General features: G+C 42.8%; 1 protein-coding gene across 3 annotated transcripts in view; it reads left to right on the forward strand.

Moving 5' to 3' along the window:
- The window catches only part of LOC139384712 (serine/threonine-protein kinase BRSK2-like), a 166,231-nt gene that overhangs the window by 104,312 nt on the left and 41,694 nt on the right, over nucleotides 1-20,225 (forward strand). For all 3 annotated transcript variants that reach the window (XM_071129543.1, XM_071129545.1, XM_071129544.1), the window contains exons 3-6: nucleotides 8,142-8,227; nucleotides 10,152-10,292; nucleotides 10,667-10,783; nucleotides 18,399-18,432. In XM_071129543.1, coding sequence (XP_070985644.1) covers nucleotides 8,142-8,227; nucleotides 10,152-10,292; nucleotides 10,667-10,783; nucleotides 18,399-18,432 — 378 coding nt within the window. The remainder of the gene's footprint in view (nucleotides 1-8,141; nucleotides 8,228-10,151; nucleotides 10,293-10,666; nucleotides 10,784-18,398; nucleotides 18,433-20,225) is intronic.

The following is a 20,225-nucleotide window of genomic DNA, read 5'->3' on the forward strand; positions in this document are numbered from 1 at the left end:
AGTCCAGGTGAGGTCCAATAATACGCTGATGCGCGTGACGGGGAAAGGCAGGTGTGTGTAATGATGGTGGAAGGAGTGCGTAATGCTGGGGAGCCTGGCGCCTTCGCGCTCCAGGGAGGGAGAGTGGGAGCAGGCGTGACAGGAATAGCAATTACATTTCTCCGGTTAGCAGCATTAGACATGTCCCCACTTTCAGATACGACATGTGGAACTCTCACAATGACCAAAGAGGAGATGGTGAAAACTGACTTACATGTAATGCTAATATTGTCCTCACATCAATTTAGTTGACCAAGAACCTTTCCCATGTTTGATGACAATAGCCAGGAGCCATTTTCACCTAGGTGAATTCTGTCTTCCACAAAGTAGCCAGGCCTATTCCAGGAGTCAAAATTGTCGACGAAGGACATGCATTAACCACTGCTGAAGAAACTAGAGATGGCTAACACAAATGGAATTGGGCCCGAGACAATTATATGTTCTGCTCATTTCTGAGCATTCTCCAAGAGCTGTAAGAAATGGTCTCTTAGCTTTACAGAACTCACATGCATAATATCATTAGACCCAATATGCAACACAACTGTTTTCAGAGCAGGAATCTGTTTCTTGATGGTGGGCATGACTTCTGATAAATCCAATACCCTAGCAACCCCAGCAAAACAAAGTGTACGGGTATTTCGGACTTCCACCAATCTAACCACGGAGCTTCCCATAATAGTGGTTGATGGCTGTTGTCCATTTTGAGCCGGAGCCCTCAGCCCAACCCTAGCCCCACCAGGGGCTCCTCTAACTTAACCCCCCACAAATGACAGGAATAGCAGAGCCCCCCGTAGACCCCGGTGAAGCGTGAAGCTCGTCCTAATATTTATATATTTCTTAATTCCATTCTTTTACTTTTAAATGTGTGTGTATTGTTATAAATTGTTAGATTCTACTGCACTGTTGGAACTAGGAACACAAGCATTTTGTTACATCTGCTAAATGTGTGTATGTGACCAATAACATTTGATTTGATCGGATATGAATGGTAGAAGCTTCTTACGGCACAATACATCTTCTTGTGGGAATTAGCCTTGGTACTGAACAGTGAAAATACATGATAATTTTCATCAGATGTTACACTATACTGTACACGCACCATGGTGTATGAAATATACCACGGCTGGTTTTAATTCAAAGACACCATTATGTATGACCACACACACACACACACACACACACACACACACACACACACACACACACACACACACACACACACACACACACACATTCTCTCAGGAGCCTACGGGAGCAGCTGTGGACCTGACAAGTTGTCTCACCTAATTTCTCTAAGGTCTGTTGTGTGACCGTCTCTTCCCCCACCGCCCCACTCCTCAACACTTTATTACTACACATTAACACACCATATGTGGAATAATTGAGCGTAATAAATTGCGTTGTCTGTCTCCATCTCTAAGATAGGGTAGGGGGTGGGCGGGGGTTGTTTACCTTGTACATGGGTGAGTGTGTCACTGATCCAAGGAGATGGCAGGGTGGATGATGGGGGAAGGGACGAGGGCTTATTTGATATGACAGCAAAGGAATAGGATGCATTTCCATGCTTCTCTCCCCTTCACTACTCCATTCCGCCCTTTCATGCACTTATCTCCGGATCCGCATTCCCCTTGTTTTCCATAATTGACTTGACAGGAGTGTTCAGAACCATACCAACCCCGCATATAATTTGGACAATTACAGTTCACGTGTTTGTTTATTAGCAATTTCAAACCCACTGTGCTGGGTTTATAAATTATATTTATAATTCTCTCACGTTTTAACCCCTAATCGTCCTCTATACTTCCATACAAGCCTTTTAAATCGATTTTGGAATTTTCATTTATGATCTGGGAACCGCCCTTCTCTAATGATTGCCAAGTTAATCTAGCCATTACAGCTGCAATTTGGATGATTTTTTTGTCATTGATAGTAGTAAGTCAGTTGACCTTGAGTCTGTCTGTGGGAAAAGTGGGGGGTTTGGCAGGGTGGGTTTCCCTCGGGAAATGGTCTGGATAATCAGTCCTGTTTACTGGAATCATTCAATCTGGCAACCCCGACCAAGAATAATCTCTCATTGTACTGATCATTATTAGTTTATTTATTTATTAGTCAGCTGCTGGTGGGTCAACTGTGTATGTGTGTGTGTGTGTGTGTGTGTGTGTGCGTGTGTGTGAGATCCTAGATGGAGTGTGTGTGTGTAACAGCTGAAGACAGTCTGAGCACCAGAGACTTGACATTTAGAGACCGGAGGAGATGAGATGTTGCAGAGACAGAGTTCACCACCTAACATCATCACCAGCACCCTTCTGAGATAATGATGTCATCCCTGGCATTTAGACTAAGAATATCGAGTGAGATTAGACTCATAATCATTGCAAATTATACAACATAACTGTTCTATACATTTACAATAATCTAATCTCACTCCATAAAAGGACTTCCTACTCTGCTCTATGAATATAGCGGTACTATACTGTAGCCAGGTCACACCAGATCCACTGCGGTATTAGACGTTTTTCCAGGTCCCCAGGACTTCGGGAGATGTCTTGTGCATGAAATGTCAATATCATCCACTAGGTGCAATGCGAGTGCTTGTTACCATCTAGTAGACACTCGTTAGGGCATTGTGGATTGGGATAGAGGAAGGGCTTATACCGCGAGCTACGACTCAGAAAATTGCGGGTTAAAATTCTGTTTGAACCGTTTCAAAAACCTTGCTCCCCTGGACAAATCTTGTTGTATAATGACGCTTCACTTCATCAGTGACACAAGCTGTGGGGTTAGAACATACACAGAGGTGTGGATGTCCATTGATGTTCCACACAGGTGTGGGCACAGGCACACGGACGTGCGCACACACTTACTGTACAGTGTCAATTGTATTTTATGTCTGTGAGTGGGTGTGAGTTGGTGTGAGTGAGTGTGTGTGTGTGGGTGTGGGTGTGTGTGTGTGTGTGTGTGTGTGTGTGTGTGTGTGTGTGTGTGTGTGTGTGTGTGTGTGCGTGATTGTGTGTGTGCACACGTGCTGCGTGCATACTGGTGTGGCATCCATATTCATAGATGTGTGTCTAATACATATTTTCTATGCGTATATGGCTGCACATTTTTTGTGAACTTCTTCATGGTATGGAAATGCGTGTGTGAAAGTGTGAGCTTATGTGGCTTCAGGTGTACACTATCCTCGTCGCTGATGCTTGCACCTATCATTCAAATCCCTGCCGTAAACATAGCAATGTCGCTAGCACCTAGCGTTAGCATCCCGGTTGTAAACAGATAAATGTTACTAGCACCTAGCATTAGCATGCCTGTTGTTAAGGCCTTGATAGCATAGCACATCTGAGAGAGAGACAGATTGTGTGAAAGAGAGAAATAAGAGAATAAGAGAAAAGTTAGAGAGAGACAGACAGAGAAAGGGACAGGAGGAAATTGAAAAGGAAACATTTTCATTTTGAGTGCTGCTGTAAACAAGAAACTATCACTCAGTCCCTCGCTCTCCTTCCCTCTGTCTATCACTCTCTCTCTGAATCTCTCTCTCCCTTCCTCCTTCCTTCATTCCCTGTCTGTGAGAGAAGGCAGAGAGAAGGAAGGCAAAAAGGGGGAAGCTGGCATGGCAGAGGGCTTGGTGGGGCCAGCCACTGGCCCAAAGCTTAAAGGGTTTCATTATTTATTTCCCTCTGCTCCAAGGCCAGAGCCCCGATCCCAGTGACTGAACCTTTGAAGATTGGGGGCTTTGATGGGAATATAATTACGTTTTTGTGGTTGCTTCTGTCCCCTGTGCCTCACTTTCCTAGTTCCTAACCCTCTTCCCTCGCCTCTCGTCTTGTCTGTCTTTCACCCCTCTACCCTTTCCCCCTTTCCCTGTGGGTGTGTCAGTGCCCCTTTGTTGGTATGTGGGTAAAGTTATGGCACGCTGTCATTAGGAAAGGTAAAGTGGGTATGAAAACAGAGTACAGGATAGATCTGCTGCAAGATATCAGAGCAAGATAAACATACAACATGGGGAGGACAATGGCACACTCACATGAGGATTTCAGGACAATTGGGTACTTAAGAGAAATAGCACTTAAGGACTACATTGGGACACATCACCTTGCAGCAGCTCACAGCTGACCTAAGACAGTTAGGACCCATGGGCCATTACAAGTTATAAGTTATATATCAATAACAGTCACTAATTAATCATTACCTCACATCAATGATCATTCTGAACAGTCATAACCTTCTTGGTTCCGCAAGAACCCCAGCTTTGAGCATTATTCAGTACTACACAAATTGGTTTCATTATTTACTAGCTAACTAAATAATAACGACAAAGGTCCCTAGTAGACTGACAAGATATGATGGCTTATTACACAGAGATGGAGAAGGGGGTGGGAAAATAGACGGATAGAGGAAAAGGGACATTTATCATGGATAGATTTTAGGACTGTCCTCACATTAATCATATACCTTGCCCACGAACCGCCACTCATTTGGACTTAAAAAATAATGAATGTATTTACGTGTTGAATGCCGTTCGTTTGTCGTTTATCCCGGTCGGAACCAAGCCCTCTCGGAAAGTTGTTTCGGTTAGCCTTTCCTGTGGGCTACTTGTACATGCTCTAATTGTCAACCAGAGGTCACAATGTCCTTTTTTTTACCCAATTTCGTGGGTACAACCAAGCTGTTTCTGTGTTTCTTGACACAATGCACATCCAACCCGGAAGCCAGCCGCACCAATGTGTCGGAGGAAACACTGTACACCTGGCGACCTGGTCAGCGTGCACTGCGCCCGGCCCGCCACAGGAGTCGCTAGTGCACAATGAGACAAGGATATCCCTGCCGGCCAAACCGTCCCTAACCCGGACGACGCTGGACCAATTGTGTGTCGCCCCATGGGCCTTCTGGTCACGGCCGGCTGCGACAGAGCCTGGGCTCGAACCCAGAATCTCTGGTGGCACAACTAGCACTGTGATGCAGTGCCTTAGACCACTGCGCCCCCCGGGAGGCCAGATGTCCTTCTTCTTAGTTGTCTGGTCTCCAATGGGCTGTTTCCTAAGAACAGCTACTTAGCCATACCATTGATTTTCTGAGAGGGGAGTTTTCTTCTCCTCTTCCTCGGGTAGATAGTCAATGTTCCAAACCACTTTACACACGCAGCTGCAGACTGGCGGTGACTTGGTCTAGTCTGGTGAGTTTATCTTCTTCACCTCATGTTGAGGTTAAGTTGTAACCATTTCAATGTGTGGAACATGGTCTCACGTCTTTCTGATCTGATATGTTCATTCTTAGCCAGTCCTTATAAAAGGACAGTTCCATCACGCTGACAAGCTCTCTGACCTCACTCAGGGCATGGCTACTTAATGTGCAAAGGACATCAAAAACCATTATCTCATTAGACAACCAAAATACATTCATATCTTAACAGAAATACTGGCATCATTATTCATATTAATTTCACATCAGAGTGGATGAAAACTTGACAGTCAAAGGAGGTTTCCTTCCTAAGTTACAGTATTTGGTTCATACAGTTTTTAATAACATCACAAAAAGACAAACAATATGACATTAGTTTTCTACATCTACCCACTGACCATTTCCCACATTCCCCATGTAAGAATTATTGTTCCATTGTCCACTTTTGGACATTAGAGTTTTGTTGGCAAAAGTCTTCTGGAGACAAAGTTATTATTTTGGTTGATACTGAAGAGCCAAGAGAGAGTTCTCTCCTGCTTAATTTGTGAGGTCTCAAAACCCCCGCCGTTCTCTCCTCCCAGCCTTTGCTGGTGGGAGAGGGTCTGGTGATTGTCAGCCATTGCCAAGCTGATCTGACCCATTGTGATCCTCACGTGTAGTCATGACAACGTATTACTGTGTGTGTATGTGTGCCACCAAATCTGCATAGAATCCAACTTTAGAATCATGCATGCACACCAAGATTTATTGATAGCTAATTGGCTAATTGGCTCACTGGGTCAAGATGCCATGGGTCATGGTGCAACAGGCAGCAATGTTTAGTCCTCTCTGTGCATCCAGATGTTCCACAAACTCTCAAGCAACTCTCATACGTTCTGATGCCAGGTTAGTATGACCTACTGGGTGTTGAACCCTGTGCCTCCAAACATGAAGACTTTCTTAGAACCATTGAGTTAAATCCCAACTCTGGCAGCTAACACAAGTCTCCAGAGCTCAGACAAGGTTAATAATCACACAATTTTGTAGTTCACTGAACCACCTCTGCTACACTAACGTATCAGATAACCTTTGTGTGTTCCAACATCATAGCCTAATAGTGCCTAACAGCACTAATGATCAGCCAATGAGAAGTCCAGTCAATAGGACATTCAGTACAGAATTAACACAGGGTTAGTTTGACTAGCTGGAGCAGGTATTCCCACTGATACCACTCCACTGGTTACTGATTAATGACGTTAATAACGCTTATTCAATTCAATACTGATGACTTTAGGTGTTCCATATTGACATTTGAAGAGGGATTGGACGGCACCAGTTTTGCAATATGAAAATGAAATACCAGTTATTTGCCAAACCCAGCTAAATATTATAGAAATGTAGATGCAATCTCTACTGTACTGTAAATGCTAACCTGTGTAGATAATTGTGAATACATTGTGTTTATTTTCTGTATTTATGGTTTATTGTACCTGTGTCTTTGGCTAACAAGACAGACCCTTTAATAAAGCAATTAGAGTGAGATTTATTGAGAGAAACCGTGGCCAGCTGTCCAGCTTCACCCCTCATGTTTTCACTGAGCTGGCATTTATACTGCTAGCATTCTGTAAATCCAGCTCAGCTTTCTGGACTGGAGGTGCTGTTGGTGGGGAGGGGGCACGGGGGAAGGGGGGGGGGGTGCTGTATGTGTGTCCGTGTGCATGTGTATGTCTATCCTCCTGAGGTTTGCACTTGGCATCTTGTTGGTAGATTTGGTCATACTGCAGCTACTGCAACATATTAACATATTCATCTCACTCATGTACTGTTTAGGTCATTTAATGGTTAGCAAATGTCGATCTATGTTTATAAGCATAAAGTGTGCTACCCATTGAGTTGCCATTACCCCTGTAATGTGATATCTCAAAGTAGGAGTTTGAATCATGACGCTTTATTGACTTTGACAATATCACACAAAATGGAGGCTGCCAAACGACATTCATGATGATGTCAGCACGGGCTAACTGTTCATGGCACAAATGGTACACAAACAGTAGGTGATTTGTCTGGATGTTTGGAGGCTAAAAAAAATGCAGTTGACATTTTTATTATTGGTCACTAGTGTGTCTCGTCATTATGTTTTTTCTTTTCTGTGACTATGTGGGCGTACTGTTTGTGAAAGAACATGACACAAATGTCTGTAGTAGCTGTACAGACCACACAGTATTTGTGAGTCACATGGTGTGTGGCCAGAATAACCCAAATGTTCTATGCAAGGAACATATGTACTGTACCTTTCTATCACATCAATAAACCTACCTCAAGTTTAGCCCAAGGTCCATTGGAAAATGTTACCACATTATCAGGTGGAGGTTCTGGACCTTTTGACCTTTTCCAGAGTGTGAAAACAGGTAGTTGAAATATCCCCACCTATCTGCTGTGTCGTGGTGTATTACGGTAGAGTAATATCAGATATCAGTGTGTGATTAATGAGTTAAATTTGCTAGTGTGTGGTTGCGTTGTGGCAGGAGCAGGACCTTAACAAGTGGTAGCCATGTCGCTGTTCCCGCAGGCCCTGGCATGGACCCAAGCTGCCAGGCTAGACATGGGTTCTGGCACTGCCAGTCAGTCTCTTATTCGCACCACGTCTCGCTGTCTCGGTCTTTATTTTTCTTCTATGTACTCTCCCTTTCCATTCCTCTATGCTCTCTCTTTGTGTCTGCACGTTCTCCTCTTCATTGTTCAGGCCCTAGCACCAAATAGTTTTTGTTGAGTGGGCTCCAATGTTAAAGATCTCATGGATAGTCAGTACTTACATTACATCCATCTAGGAGCTATGCAGTTTAAAAACTTTTTTTTTTAGGGCCATTAAAGTATTCCATAAGTACTTTGAATCACACACTAATATTATTCATTTCTCCTCATTTTCTCTCTTTTTTCTGTTTCTGCAGGTGGAGCGAGAGATAGCCATTCTGAAGCTCATAGAGCACCCTCACGTTTTAAAGTTGCACGACGTCTACGAAAACAAGAAATATTTGTAAGTGTCCTTTCCAAAAACTATTTGGTTCACTGAAGCGCTGTAACAAATGTGCTTCCCTTAAACTGTTAAATTGCATATTTGGAGAAGCACCAATGCATAGCAACACGCTAGCAAACAAGCAAGGCAGGCTGAAAATCACTTGAGCAAACAAGAAATACAAGCTGAAAATCACTTGAGAAATGTATTTTCCAGGGCCATTCTAACACTGGCATGTAATGTTTCATTGGGTCTCCCTCAGTTTTAGCTGCCTATTCAGAAGCCTGTGGGTTTAATGTAGATCCATATGTTATCCTATGTATTAATCTTTCCTGTGTCCCTGCTCCAATGGCTCTGCTTAATGCACTATTCAATAATTGTTAAAGTCGCCAGCGACGACTGGTGTGGGAATTTGTTTCCCTAATATTCCGATGACACAGACGAATCGCCGACGCGGACGCAAAGTGTTTGCCTCGGATACATTTTCCCACTCACAAATCATGTGTGGATGTGTTCCTAATTTAACTAGCGTTGACAGGTCCCTTAATCTGCTAATAAATCAGGAAGTGTTGTGAGTGGGAGAGAGGGGGGTTGTGGGAATGTGGAGTATCCTGCTACAGTAGGGATACCACAGTAGGGATGTGTCTTCAGTGCTTTCTCACAGATCTAGCACAGTAGCTACCGCAGAATGTACCACAAGAGTTACCACATATACTCTCACAGTAGCAACCGCTGTAGATACAACTATAGAGGAGAGGAACTTCTATGGATCGAAGAGCAATGCTCCAAATGTTAGAAATACATATTAACACTTGAGGGTGCACTAAAAGCAGTGGTTTCAGGATCAACATGAATTAATGATTGGGTGTGCCCCATTAAATGACTAAAATGTCAATATAATGTAAATGTGTAGTCAGCTCGAGGCTAGCTGTTCCTGGCCTTTCACTACAAGCAGTCCTGGATCTTGTAAACTAACTTTGTAATACCTATCCAGAGACACATCAAATTCAATTGTATTCGTCACATGCGCCGAACACAGTGAAATGCTTACTTACAAGCCCTTAACCAACAATGCCGTTTTAAGAAAAATAAGTGTTGAGTAAAAAATAGATAAGTAAAAAATATCAAATAAAGAATTAAAGAGCAGCAGTAAAATAACAGTAGCGAGGCTGTATACAAGGGGTATGGGTACAGAGTCAATGTACGGGGCACAGCTGGTAAGAAGCCTTTTGGACCTAGACTTGGTGCTCCGGTATCGCTTGCCATGCTTGTAGCAGAGAGAACAGTCTATGACTAGGGTGGCTGGAGTCTTTGACAAATTTTAGGGCCTTCCTCTGACACCGCCTAGTATAGGTGTACTGGGCCATTCGATCTGCATCACTGCCTGGTATGGCAACTGCGGTCGGAGGCCGAGCAGTTGCCATACCAGGCAGTGATGCAACCAGTCAGAATGCTCTCGATGGTGCAGCTGTAATAATTTTTGAGGATCTGAGGACCCATGCCAAGTCTTTTCAGTCTCCTGAGGGGGAATAGGCTTTGTCGTGCCCTCTTCACAATTGGTGTGTTTGGACCATGATAGTTTGTTGGTGATGTGGACACCAAGGAACTTGAAGCTCTCAACCTTCTCCACTCCAGCCCCGTCGATGAGAATGGGGGCATGCTGGGTCCTCCTTTTCCTGTAGTCCACAATCATCTCCTTTGTCTTGATCACATTGAAGGAGAGGTTGTTATCCTGGCACCACACAGCCAGGTCTCTGACCTCCTCTCTATAGGCTGTCTCATCGTTGTCAGTGATCAGGCCTACTGTTGTTTTTGTGTCGTCTGCAAACTTAATGACGGTATTGGAGTCGTGCCTGGACACCTACTATAGAGATATGATGTAATATATATATAATATAAGGCTCTAGTCTGTGTATTTAACGTGTGTGGTTCCCTCCCTCCCCAGGTATCTGGTGCTAGAGCACGTGTCAGGCGGAGAGCTGTTTGACTACCTGGTCAAGAAGGGAAGGTTAACGCCCAAGGAGGCCAGGAAGTTCTTCAGACAGATCATCTCAGCTCTGGATTTCTGCCACAGTCACTCCATATGGCGAGTCATTAATCAATCAATCAATCAATCAAAATCAATCAGATGCATCATTTTTACATCAGCAGTTATCACAAAGTGATTTTTACAGTATCCCTGCCTAGACCTGCTCCTGACACTGGACTATTGGAAAGCGGAAACATTAGCGTCTCATCAAAGGAAATTATAGTTTAATGTGTATATTTTTATAGAGATTTCCTGGACAACATTCCTGGGAAATGCATAATTCCAGTCCTGTTAGACTGTCAGGTTTTCTTGTTTTCACCTCTGCTTGGTACTTGGGTAAATTATGTTTTTCTCTCTCTTTCCCTCTCCCTCACCCTTTCCTTCTCTCCCTCTCCCTCCCTCCCTCCCTCCTTCCCTCCTCCTCTCCACAGTCACAGAGATCTGAAGCCAGAGAACCTGTTGTTAGATGAGAAGAACAACATCAGAATAGCAGACTTTGGCATGGCGTCTCTGCAGGTCGGGGATAGTCTGCTGGAGACCAGCTGCGGGTGAGCCAACTGTGTGTGTGTGTGTGTGTGTGTGTGCTCGTGCGTGTGTGTGTGCGCGTGCGTAATGTATCATTCTTGTGTAATTTATAGGCTACATTGAGGTTTTTCTTTCATTATTTTAGGCGAATGAAGGGGGCAAAAAAAAGAGAAGGAAGGGGGCAGAAAAGTAATGTTTGGGAAAGATTTGGTGAAATGGTATAAGAGGATGAGATCAGAGTGTGATGATTGTTAAGACTACACAAATTCGACAGTCACAAAACGGGGACTTCAAATAGGCCTGTGGCACGTCAAGGGAACTGTAGCCTGCTATCATGAGTTAAATGGAAACTGAAATCTGGACATGACTACAGCTCTTTAACCTCTCACATAGCCTTGATATTAACTCCTGCAGAATTAGGGATTTCTTGCAGTAAAATGATAGGCTGCATCAAATTTAGGCAACATTTTGACTCGTGAACAGGAGTGGAGAAATACTGTACAGTGGTTCTTCCTTTAAAAGTTGCATCATACTGCAGCACACTTTGCGGGCTGCAGAATTCTATCACCATACCCAAACCGGGCACGTGCGTGAGCAAATTCATTTTGTCCCCCACACCAAACGCGATCACGACACGCAGTTTGAAATATCAAAAGAAACTCTGAACCAATTATATTTATTTGAGGACAGGTCGAAAAGCATTAAACATTTATGGAAATTTAGCTAGCTTGCAGTTGCTAGCTAATTTGTCCTAGTTAACTAGCTTGCCGTTGCTAGCTAATTTGTCTTGGGATATAAACACTGAGTTGTTATTTTACCTGAAATGCACAAGGTCTTCTACTCCGACAATTAATCCACACATAAACCGGTCAACCGAATCATTTCTAGTCATCTCTCCTTCCAGGCTTTTTCTTCTTTGGATTTTATATAGCAATTGGCATCTAACTTTCATAATAAAAGGTGTTTTACCATGACCGACCGACCGAAGTTCATCTTTCAATCACAAGCGTGGGTATAACCAATGAGCAGATGGCACGTGGGAATCTGCTTCTATAAGCCAATGAGGAGATAAGAGAGGCAGGACTTGCACCGCGTTCAGCATCACAAATAGAACGGACTTCTATTGTAACGCCTGGCAACGCAGATGCTTGTTGGTGCACGGGAGGAGTGTGGGTGCTATGATTGAATAACATGTACTGTATGTGTACATTTATTTTGCAGTGCTCGTGCACGCTACACGAGCAGTGTGGTCAGCATGTATGGCACGTTATTTAATTGTCAGCCACTGTTGCCATTAATGCTATTTAGTGGTAGTTTGACCACCAGAGGGCATCTTTGAGAAGCATTTGATAGTCTTAAATATTAACTGTACTAGAGAATTTGTAACCTTTTTTGTAAGAACGTAGTTTATGGGATTGGTTTTAAGAAATGTAGCTTAACTAATTTGAATAATATTATGGTGGTTCTATTCCAAGAAAAACCCTCAGAAAATATGGCGCTGTTCAACGTGACGGTCGGGAATAGGTTACAGTACTAAGAACATAACATTTCCACACCCTAATTGTAGTCTAACCAATATCTAAATGGAGATTCAGTGAAAATAAAAATCTCATTGATTTATCAAGACCAGCCCCCATGCTTGTCTCAGAGCAGTGTGAAATGGTGCTGAAATAGTTGACCATACGCGGGCTATTGCTTCAAATCCTATTGCTTAATTACATTTAGAGGATTGGAGGATTATAAATGAATATTTAAGGGACATTCGTTAGGGCAAATCTGATCTGTGAGAATATCTAAAGAGGCTTTTATATAATACCAAATTAATTAATAATGATAACAATAATCGCTTTGTTTAAAAAAATAATGATATTTTGGAGATTATTTTGTTTTCAAATAACCTATAAAGTGAGCAAGAAAAAGGCCATTCTTGAACAGGGGGTGAGAGATACTAATTTGTAAATAAAGACCGTTTTATTTATTTCTGTTTTTAGAGAATCCAAAAGACCACCGCTGCCTCATGGGTCCTTGGTCGCGGCCGGCACGGGTGTCAAAACGGCATCTGTAGCAACGCAGTTTTATTTTCTGCCTCTTGGGAGGATGTCAATGCACAGTTAGATAGCACCTCTATATACAATAGGCTGTCTTTATCAGCATTCTAAAAGCTGATAGTATTTCAACCACATAAAATATGCATCCATGCAGAACTCAAATTTGATCAGAAACATGTTGGGTCATTTTCACATCTATTTTACAACTGGTCCAACTGATGTCAGTCATTTGGACATTTTGCATAGAAAATCATTCCTTAAAAAAAATGGTATTGCATTGTCTCCTCGGTCCCTAAATGTCTTTGCTCTGCGAAAGAAGCAGAGATAACAGAGAACATTACCGATGTCAACTAGATTGAAGCATTCATTCTATCGATTTATGACTTTATTCTGGTGAGCAAGGGTTTCTTTAGTCTTTTAGGGCAACATATAATGGCAGAAGGGAAGCTGCATGTATACAATTATAGACGAGTTGACTAACAAATAGCCTACCAAAATGTCAGAAACATATCTAAATCAGGCAAAAGAAATCCTGCACCCCATGTCAAAAAATCATTTTGTTGTTTCTGACTGTAGCCTACAACTTGACCCTCACACCACTAGTGTTTGTGTGCGTGTCCAATCCCTAGATAGTCCTAAAGTCGTGTGTGTATAACAGCATCCTTGTGTTTGTTTGCACCTGCGTCGTGTGTGTGTCCGTGTGTGTGTGTGTCCGTGTGTCTGTGTGTGTGTGTGTGTGTGTGTGTGTGTGTGTGTGTGTGTGTGCATGGTCAGTAAGATCTTCAGCCCAGATAACCAGGACCAGTATAGCCTACCCTGCATCTTTACAGATTAGCCAATGTAGCAATGCTAAATCACTGTCCATCATCATCTGGAAGACTGACAGTGTGGCCCAGCACAATGTGACAGAGGAGATAAGAGCAGGAAATTGGCATTACAGGCTAACATGCTAACCCAGGTGAACTCTGCCGAGGGCTTAGCTTTTTGTCAACATTTCATACACACAAACACAACTAGGCCATGACTCAACACAAATAAACAGACAAAAAACAATTTTTAAAAAACTTGTCTGCTTTGTTTTCTCAGGCAAAGTCTTGCATCTGACAAGCACGTTGGGCACTGTGTGACTTTGTGTTCCAAGGTGTCCTTTTAAAGACACTGAATTCAGGCGATGGCCATGTCACGTCTCTGACCTTAAGGCCCAATTTGTGGTTGTATAATTATGCCTTTTTCGTTTCTTGTGCCCTGTTGTCACAGTGACTCATGCATATTTTTTTGTAGGGTCACATGGGTCCAAATGGAAGGGTAGTTGCAAGGGTTGGAACTTTACTCTCAAATCACTGCACATACACAGGTAACTGCCAAAATACAGGAAACGCCAAAAGTATTGTCTTAATGGGGCGTTGGGCCACCACCAGCCAGTACTTCAATGCACCTTGGTATAGATGCTACAAGTGTCTAGGAACTCTATTGGAGGGATGCGACACCATTCCTCCACGAAAAATTCCATAATTTCATATTTTGTAGATGGTGGTGGAAAATGCTGTCTCAGGCGCCGCTCCAGAATCTCCCATAAGCGTTCAATTGGGTTGAGATCTGGTGACTAATGCAGTATATGGTTTACATCGTTTTCATGCTCATCTACTCGTGCCCTACTTTTCCTAAATCATCTGCTTTCAATGGACAGATGGCGCAGTGGTCTAAGCAGAGAGCTCCTGCTCCATAGACCGTGGGTTCAATCTCAGCTCCTAGCATTCTTTTGTGGGTAGCAGGTAGCCCAACGGTTAGAGTGTTGGGCCATTAACCAAAATGTCGCTAGTTCGATTCCCGGGTGGACACATCGACAGTCTGCCGATCTACCCTTGAGCAAGCCACATAGCCTTATTTGCTCCAGGGTCGCTGCTGATAATAGCTGACCCTGGCCATGACCCCATTCTCCTGAAAAGTTTTACAAATCAGACCCTAGGCAACACAGTGACTAGGGTCTGGTTTCAATCATGGACTCTTTTGGCATACAGGAACTATATCACTGCCATATGCTACTACTCTATCTGCTTCAGTTCCTCTATGCCAAAATAGTCCATCATTGAAACCAGACCCTAGTCACTGTGTTGCCTAGTGTTGGGTCTTCAAGACGACCATCTGAGGGTGCCTCAGGGGGAGTTGGGATAAGCAACAAAAAAAAACATTTCTAATTAACACTTGTGCATGTGTAAGGTAGGACAAATATAAGTATCCACTAAATTATTATTAATTATTTATTATATACTTTGTATCTCTCATTTTCTCAAGTGTTTCCATTGTTTTGGCAGTTACCGGTACAGTTTATAATTAGCTGAATATAGAAATAAAGATTGCATACCCTAAAAGGTGGCATGATGACAATGGAAACATCTAAACTTTTATCCTTGCTTCATAGACGTATAATATCACTCTCACAGAGTGATAGATCCTTCTCTTCTTTGCCCTCAGACCAACGTTCATAAACATATGATGAAATATTATCTTTATCAGATAAAATGACTGTACTTTACATGGACAAATTGAGGAATCCTTCATTTAACGTACCTAATGTAAAAAACATTGAGCATTAAATATCGTTTAGAGACAACTAAGGACAAGTTGCCATAAACAATGTGTTAAAAAAAAGTGTTGGTTTATAATTATTTTTGGGTTTGCGTGCTCTGACAGTGCTCTGTTTGACTTGGGCAAATTGACTGGTTTTGCATATATTACCATAATTCAATTTGACTGGCAATCAGGAAGCTCGTGTTTACAGGATGTACATGTGTGTGTGTCTCCTTGCGTGTGTGTTGCGTTGAGGAGAAGGCAGACACACGGAAACACTCTTGTCAGTGTGTCAAAGTAACTGTGTCTTTATTTAATGAATAACACAGTACACAGAACACAAACGGACCAGATACTTAATACACACACTGCTTGCACGCGTAATAGAAATGCAGGAGTATGTAATGTTAGATGTTAAGATTGATGAGAGGAATTGAAGGACAAGGAGGGAGTGTACATCCAGTGTTAATCACACAACCATGTGTTGATACTGTAACAATCACACCACTGTCGTACCTCGTCTAAAGGATGAGGTAATATTCCTATTCATGAATGATCTTCCTACTAACTAAGAATGCAAAACGCAAATATACAGTAAAGTATGTTCAAATCACAGGGTATGTTCAAAACACAGTTATTTAAGTCGCATGACAATTACATTATGCCAAAGTGCATAGGTCCTGCATAGAATTCAGTACACTCAGTAGAGTTTCGGTTCATCTTTTACACAATGTATGCTCAGCACAGCGTGTGCACATAATCAAAGCACAAGACTGTGGCTGAGATGCATTTGGGCAGTCCAAAAAATCTATTTAGTTCAGTAGCTGACTAAACAATGAACTTATCTGAACTTCTGAACTTATCATAGTGCATTTCTATTTGTATTCATTAGGTCAGCAGCATTCTTCATGGAGTCCCAACACATTAAGTCACTTACGTTACACATAAAACAAAAGGCATCATATAACATCATTACACCACTACATATCTTCAATAGAACATGTATTATACCACCATACAACAATATTACAATGTATATGTGTGTAGAGTGCGTGTGCTAGCACATGTGTGCATATGCGTGTGTCTGTACCTGTGTGTGTGTCTCTCTTCACAGTCCCCACTGTTCCATAAGATGTTTTTTTAATCTGGTTAAGTGTGTGCTTCTGCTAATAGAGCTGATACAATAGGTGGTACAGTTGAAGTTGGAAGTTTACATACACCTTAGACAAATGCATTTAAAATCAGTTTTTCACAATTCCTGATATTTAATCCTAGTAAAAATGTCCTGCCGTAGGTCAGTTAGGATCACCACTTTCTTTTAAGAATGTGAAATGTCAGAATAATAGTAGAGAGAATGATTTATTTCAGCTTTTTATTTCTTTCATCACATTCCCAGTGGGTCAGATGTTTACATACACTCAATTTGTATTTGGTAGCATTGCCTTTAAATTGTTTAACTTGGATCAATCATTTCGGGTTGCCTTCCACAAGCTTCCCAAAATATGTTGGGTGAATTTTGGCCCATTCCTCCTCTCAGAGCTGGTGTTACTGAGTCAGGTTTGTAGGCCTCCTTGTACACGCTTTTTCAGTTCTGCCCACAAATCTTCTATGGGATTGAGATCAGGGCTTGGTGATGGCCACTCCAATACCTTGACTTTGTTGTTCTTAAGCTATTTTACCACAACTTTGGAAGTTTGCTTGAGGTCATTGTCCATTTGGAAGACCCATTTGCGACCAAGCTTTAACTTCCTGACTGATGTCTTGAGATGTTGCTTCAATATATCCACATAATTTTCCTTCCTCGTGACGTCATCTATTTTGTAAAGTGCATCAGTCCCTCATGCAGCAAGCACCCCCACAACATGATGCTGCCACCCCCGTGCTTCACGGTTGGGATGGTGTTCTTCGGCTTGCAAGCTTCCCCTTTTTTCCTCCAAACATAACGATGGTCATTATGGCCAAACAGTTTTATTTTTGTTTCATCAGACCAGAGGACATTTTTCCAAAAAGTACGATCTTTGTATCCATGTGCAGTTGCAAACCATCGTCTTGCTTCTTTATGGTGGTTTTGGAGCAGTGGCTTCTTCATTGCTGAGTGGCCTTTCAGGCTGTTTCGATATAGGACTCGTTTTACTGTGGATATAGATATCTTTGTATCTATTTCCTCCAGCATCTTCACAATGTCCTTTGCTGTTGTTCTGGGATTGATTTGCACTTTCCGCACCAATGTACATTCATTTCTAGGAGACAACGCGTCTCCTTCCTGAGCGTTATGACAGCTGTGTGGTCCCATGGTGTTTAAACTTGTGTACTATTGTTTGTACAGATGAACGTGGTACCTTCAGGCATTTGGAAATTGCTCCCAAGGATGAACTTGACTTGTGGAGGTGTACCATGTTTTTCTGAGGTCTTGGCTGATTTCTTTTGATTTTCCCATGATGTCAAGCAAAGAGGCACTGAGTTTGGAAGTAGGCCTTGAAATACATCCACAGGTACACCTCCAATTGACTCAAATTATGTAAATTAGCGTATCAGAAGCTTCTAAAGCCACGACCAAATTTTCTGGAATTTTCCAAGCTGTTTAAAACCACAGTCAACTTGGTGTATGTAAACTTCTGACCGACTGGAATTGTGATAAAGTTAATTATAAGTTAAATAATCTGTCTGTAAACAATAGGAATAGTTACTTGTGTCATGCATAAAGTAGATGTCCTAACTGACTTTCCAAAGTCATAGTTTGTTAACAAGAAATTTGTGGAGTGGTTGAAAAACAAGTTTTAATGACTCCAACCTAAATGTATTCCTTCCACCTATTTGGGACATTTGCAGCAGTCACGCAGTCCTCAAGCTAACTCTCCTTACGTTCAGAACAGTGTGTGTATGAGTATGCGTTTGTGACTTCATGCAATGTGTGTGCACGTGTTCTGGTAACTGTGTTTTATTGGATGTGTGTTTGTGTATATAAAACACAGTGTGTGTGCATTGCCTTGTGTAAAGCTGTTGTGCGTATCTCTCTTGACAGATCTCCTCACTATGCCTGCCCAGAGGTCATAAGGGTAAGTGCACTCGCTCACCACCACCTCTCTCTCTCTCTCTCTCGCTCTCTCTCTCTCCCTCCCATAATGGCATCGCAGAACGAGCCCCTTTAGCCCCTCTAACCATTCAGCTCTGTATACAATGAACTGTCTCTCAGCCCTTCGGCCCTCGGGCTGTGGCAGTGCCACACAGCCACGTGTTGCCGTCTGATATAAGCAGTGCAGCTGTGAATCAGGTGTGTGCCGTGTGGATATGTGCTTGCATTGTCAAGAAGGATCCTGCAAGTAAGGGTTTTGTTGGACGGTTGGACAGTGTCAAATCAAATAAAATGTTATTTGTCACATGCTCGGGAATACAACAGTTGTGGTAGACCTTACAGTGAAATGCTTACTTCCAAGCCCTTAACCAACAATGCAGTTTTAAGAAAAATACATGTTAAGTGAAAAATAGACAAAAAATGACAAATAAAAGTAACAAATAATTCAATTACAGCAAAAAAAATAACAATAGTGAGGCTATATACAGGGGGTACCGGTACAGAGTCAATGCGTGGGGGCAAAGGTTAGTAGAGGTAATTGAGATAGTATGTACATGTAGGTAGAGTTAAAGTGACTATGTCTACTGTAGACAATGGAAATAGTCTGGGTCGCCATTCGATTAGCTGTTCAGCAGTCTTATGGCTTGGGTGTACAAGCTGTTAAGTCTTTTGGACGTAGACTTGGTGCTCCGGTACCACTTGCCATGCAATACCAGAGAGGACAGTCTATGACTAGGATGTCTTGAGTCTTTGACAATTTCTAGGGCCTTCCTCTGACACCGCCTGGTATAGAGGTCCTGGATGTCAGGATTGGCCCCAGGGATGTTCTGGGCTGTAAGCACTACCCTCTGTAGTGCCTTGTGGTCGGAGGCAGAGCAGTTGCCATACCAGGCAGTGATGCAACCGGTCAGGATGCTCTCGATGGTGCAGCTGTATAACTTTTTGAGGATTTGGAGACCCATGCCAAATCTTTTCAGTCTCCTGAGGAGGAATAGACTGTGTCGTGCCCTCTTCACGACTGTCTTGGTGTGTTTGGACCATGATAGTTTGTTGCTGATGTGGACACCAAGGAAATTGAAGCTCTCAACCTGCTCCACTACAGCCCATCGATGAGAATGGAGGCGTGCTCGGTCCTCCTTTTCCTGTAGTCCACAATCATCTTCTTTGTCTTGATCACATTGAGGGAGAGGTTGTTGTCCTGGCACCACATGGCCAGGTCTTTGACCTCCTCCCTATAGGCTGTCTCATCGTTGTCGGTGATCAGGCCTACCACTGTTGTGTCATCAGCAAACTTGATGATGGTGTTGGAGTCGTGCCTGTCCGTGCAGTCTTGAGTGAACAGGGAGTACAGGACGGAACTGAGCATGCACCCCTGAGGGGCCCCCGTGTTGTGAATCAGCGTGGTGGATGGGTTGTTACCTACCCTTACCACCTGGGGGCAGCCCGTCAGGAAGTACAGGATCCAGTTGCAGAGGGAGATTTTTAGTCCCAGGGTCCTTAGCTTAGTGATGAGCTTCGTGGGCACTATTGTGTTGAACGCTGAGCTGTAGTCAATGAATAGCATTCTCACATACGTGTTCCTTTTGTCCAGGTGGGAAAGGGCAGTGTGGAGTGCAATAGAGATTGCATTTTCTGTGGATCTGTCTACGGTTTCTGGGATAATGGTGTTGATAATAATAAACCAGACTTTCAATGCACTTCATGGCTACAGATGTGAGTGCTACGGGTAGTCATTTAGGCAGTTTACCTTAGTGTCCTTGGGTACAGGGACTCTGC

Source organism: Oncorhynchus clarkii, chromosome 26, assembly GCF_045791955.1.
Source record: "Oncorhynchus clarkii lewisi isolate Uvic-CL-2024 chromosome 26, UVic_Ocla_1.0, whole genome shotgun sequence".
Classification (NCBI taxonomy): domain Eukaryota; kingdom Metazoa; phylum Chordata; class Actinopteri; order Salmoniformes; family Salmonidae; genus Oncorhynchus; species Oncorhynchus clarkii.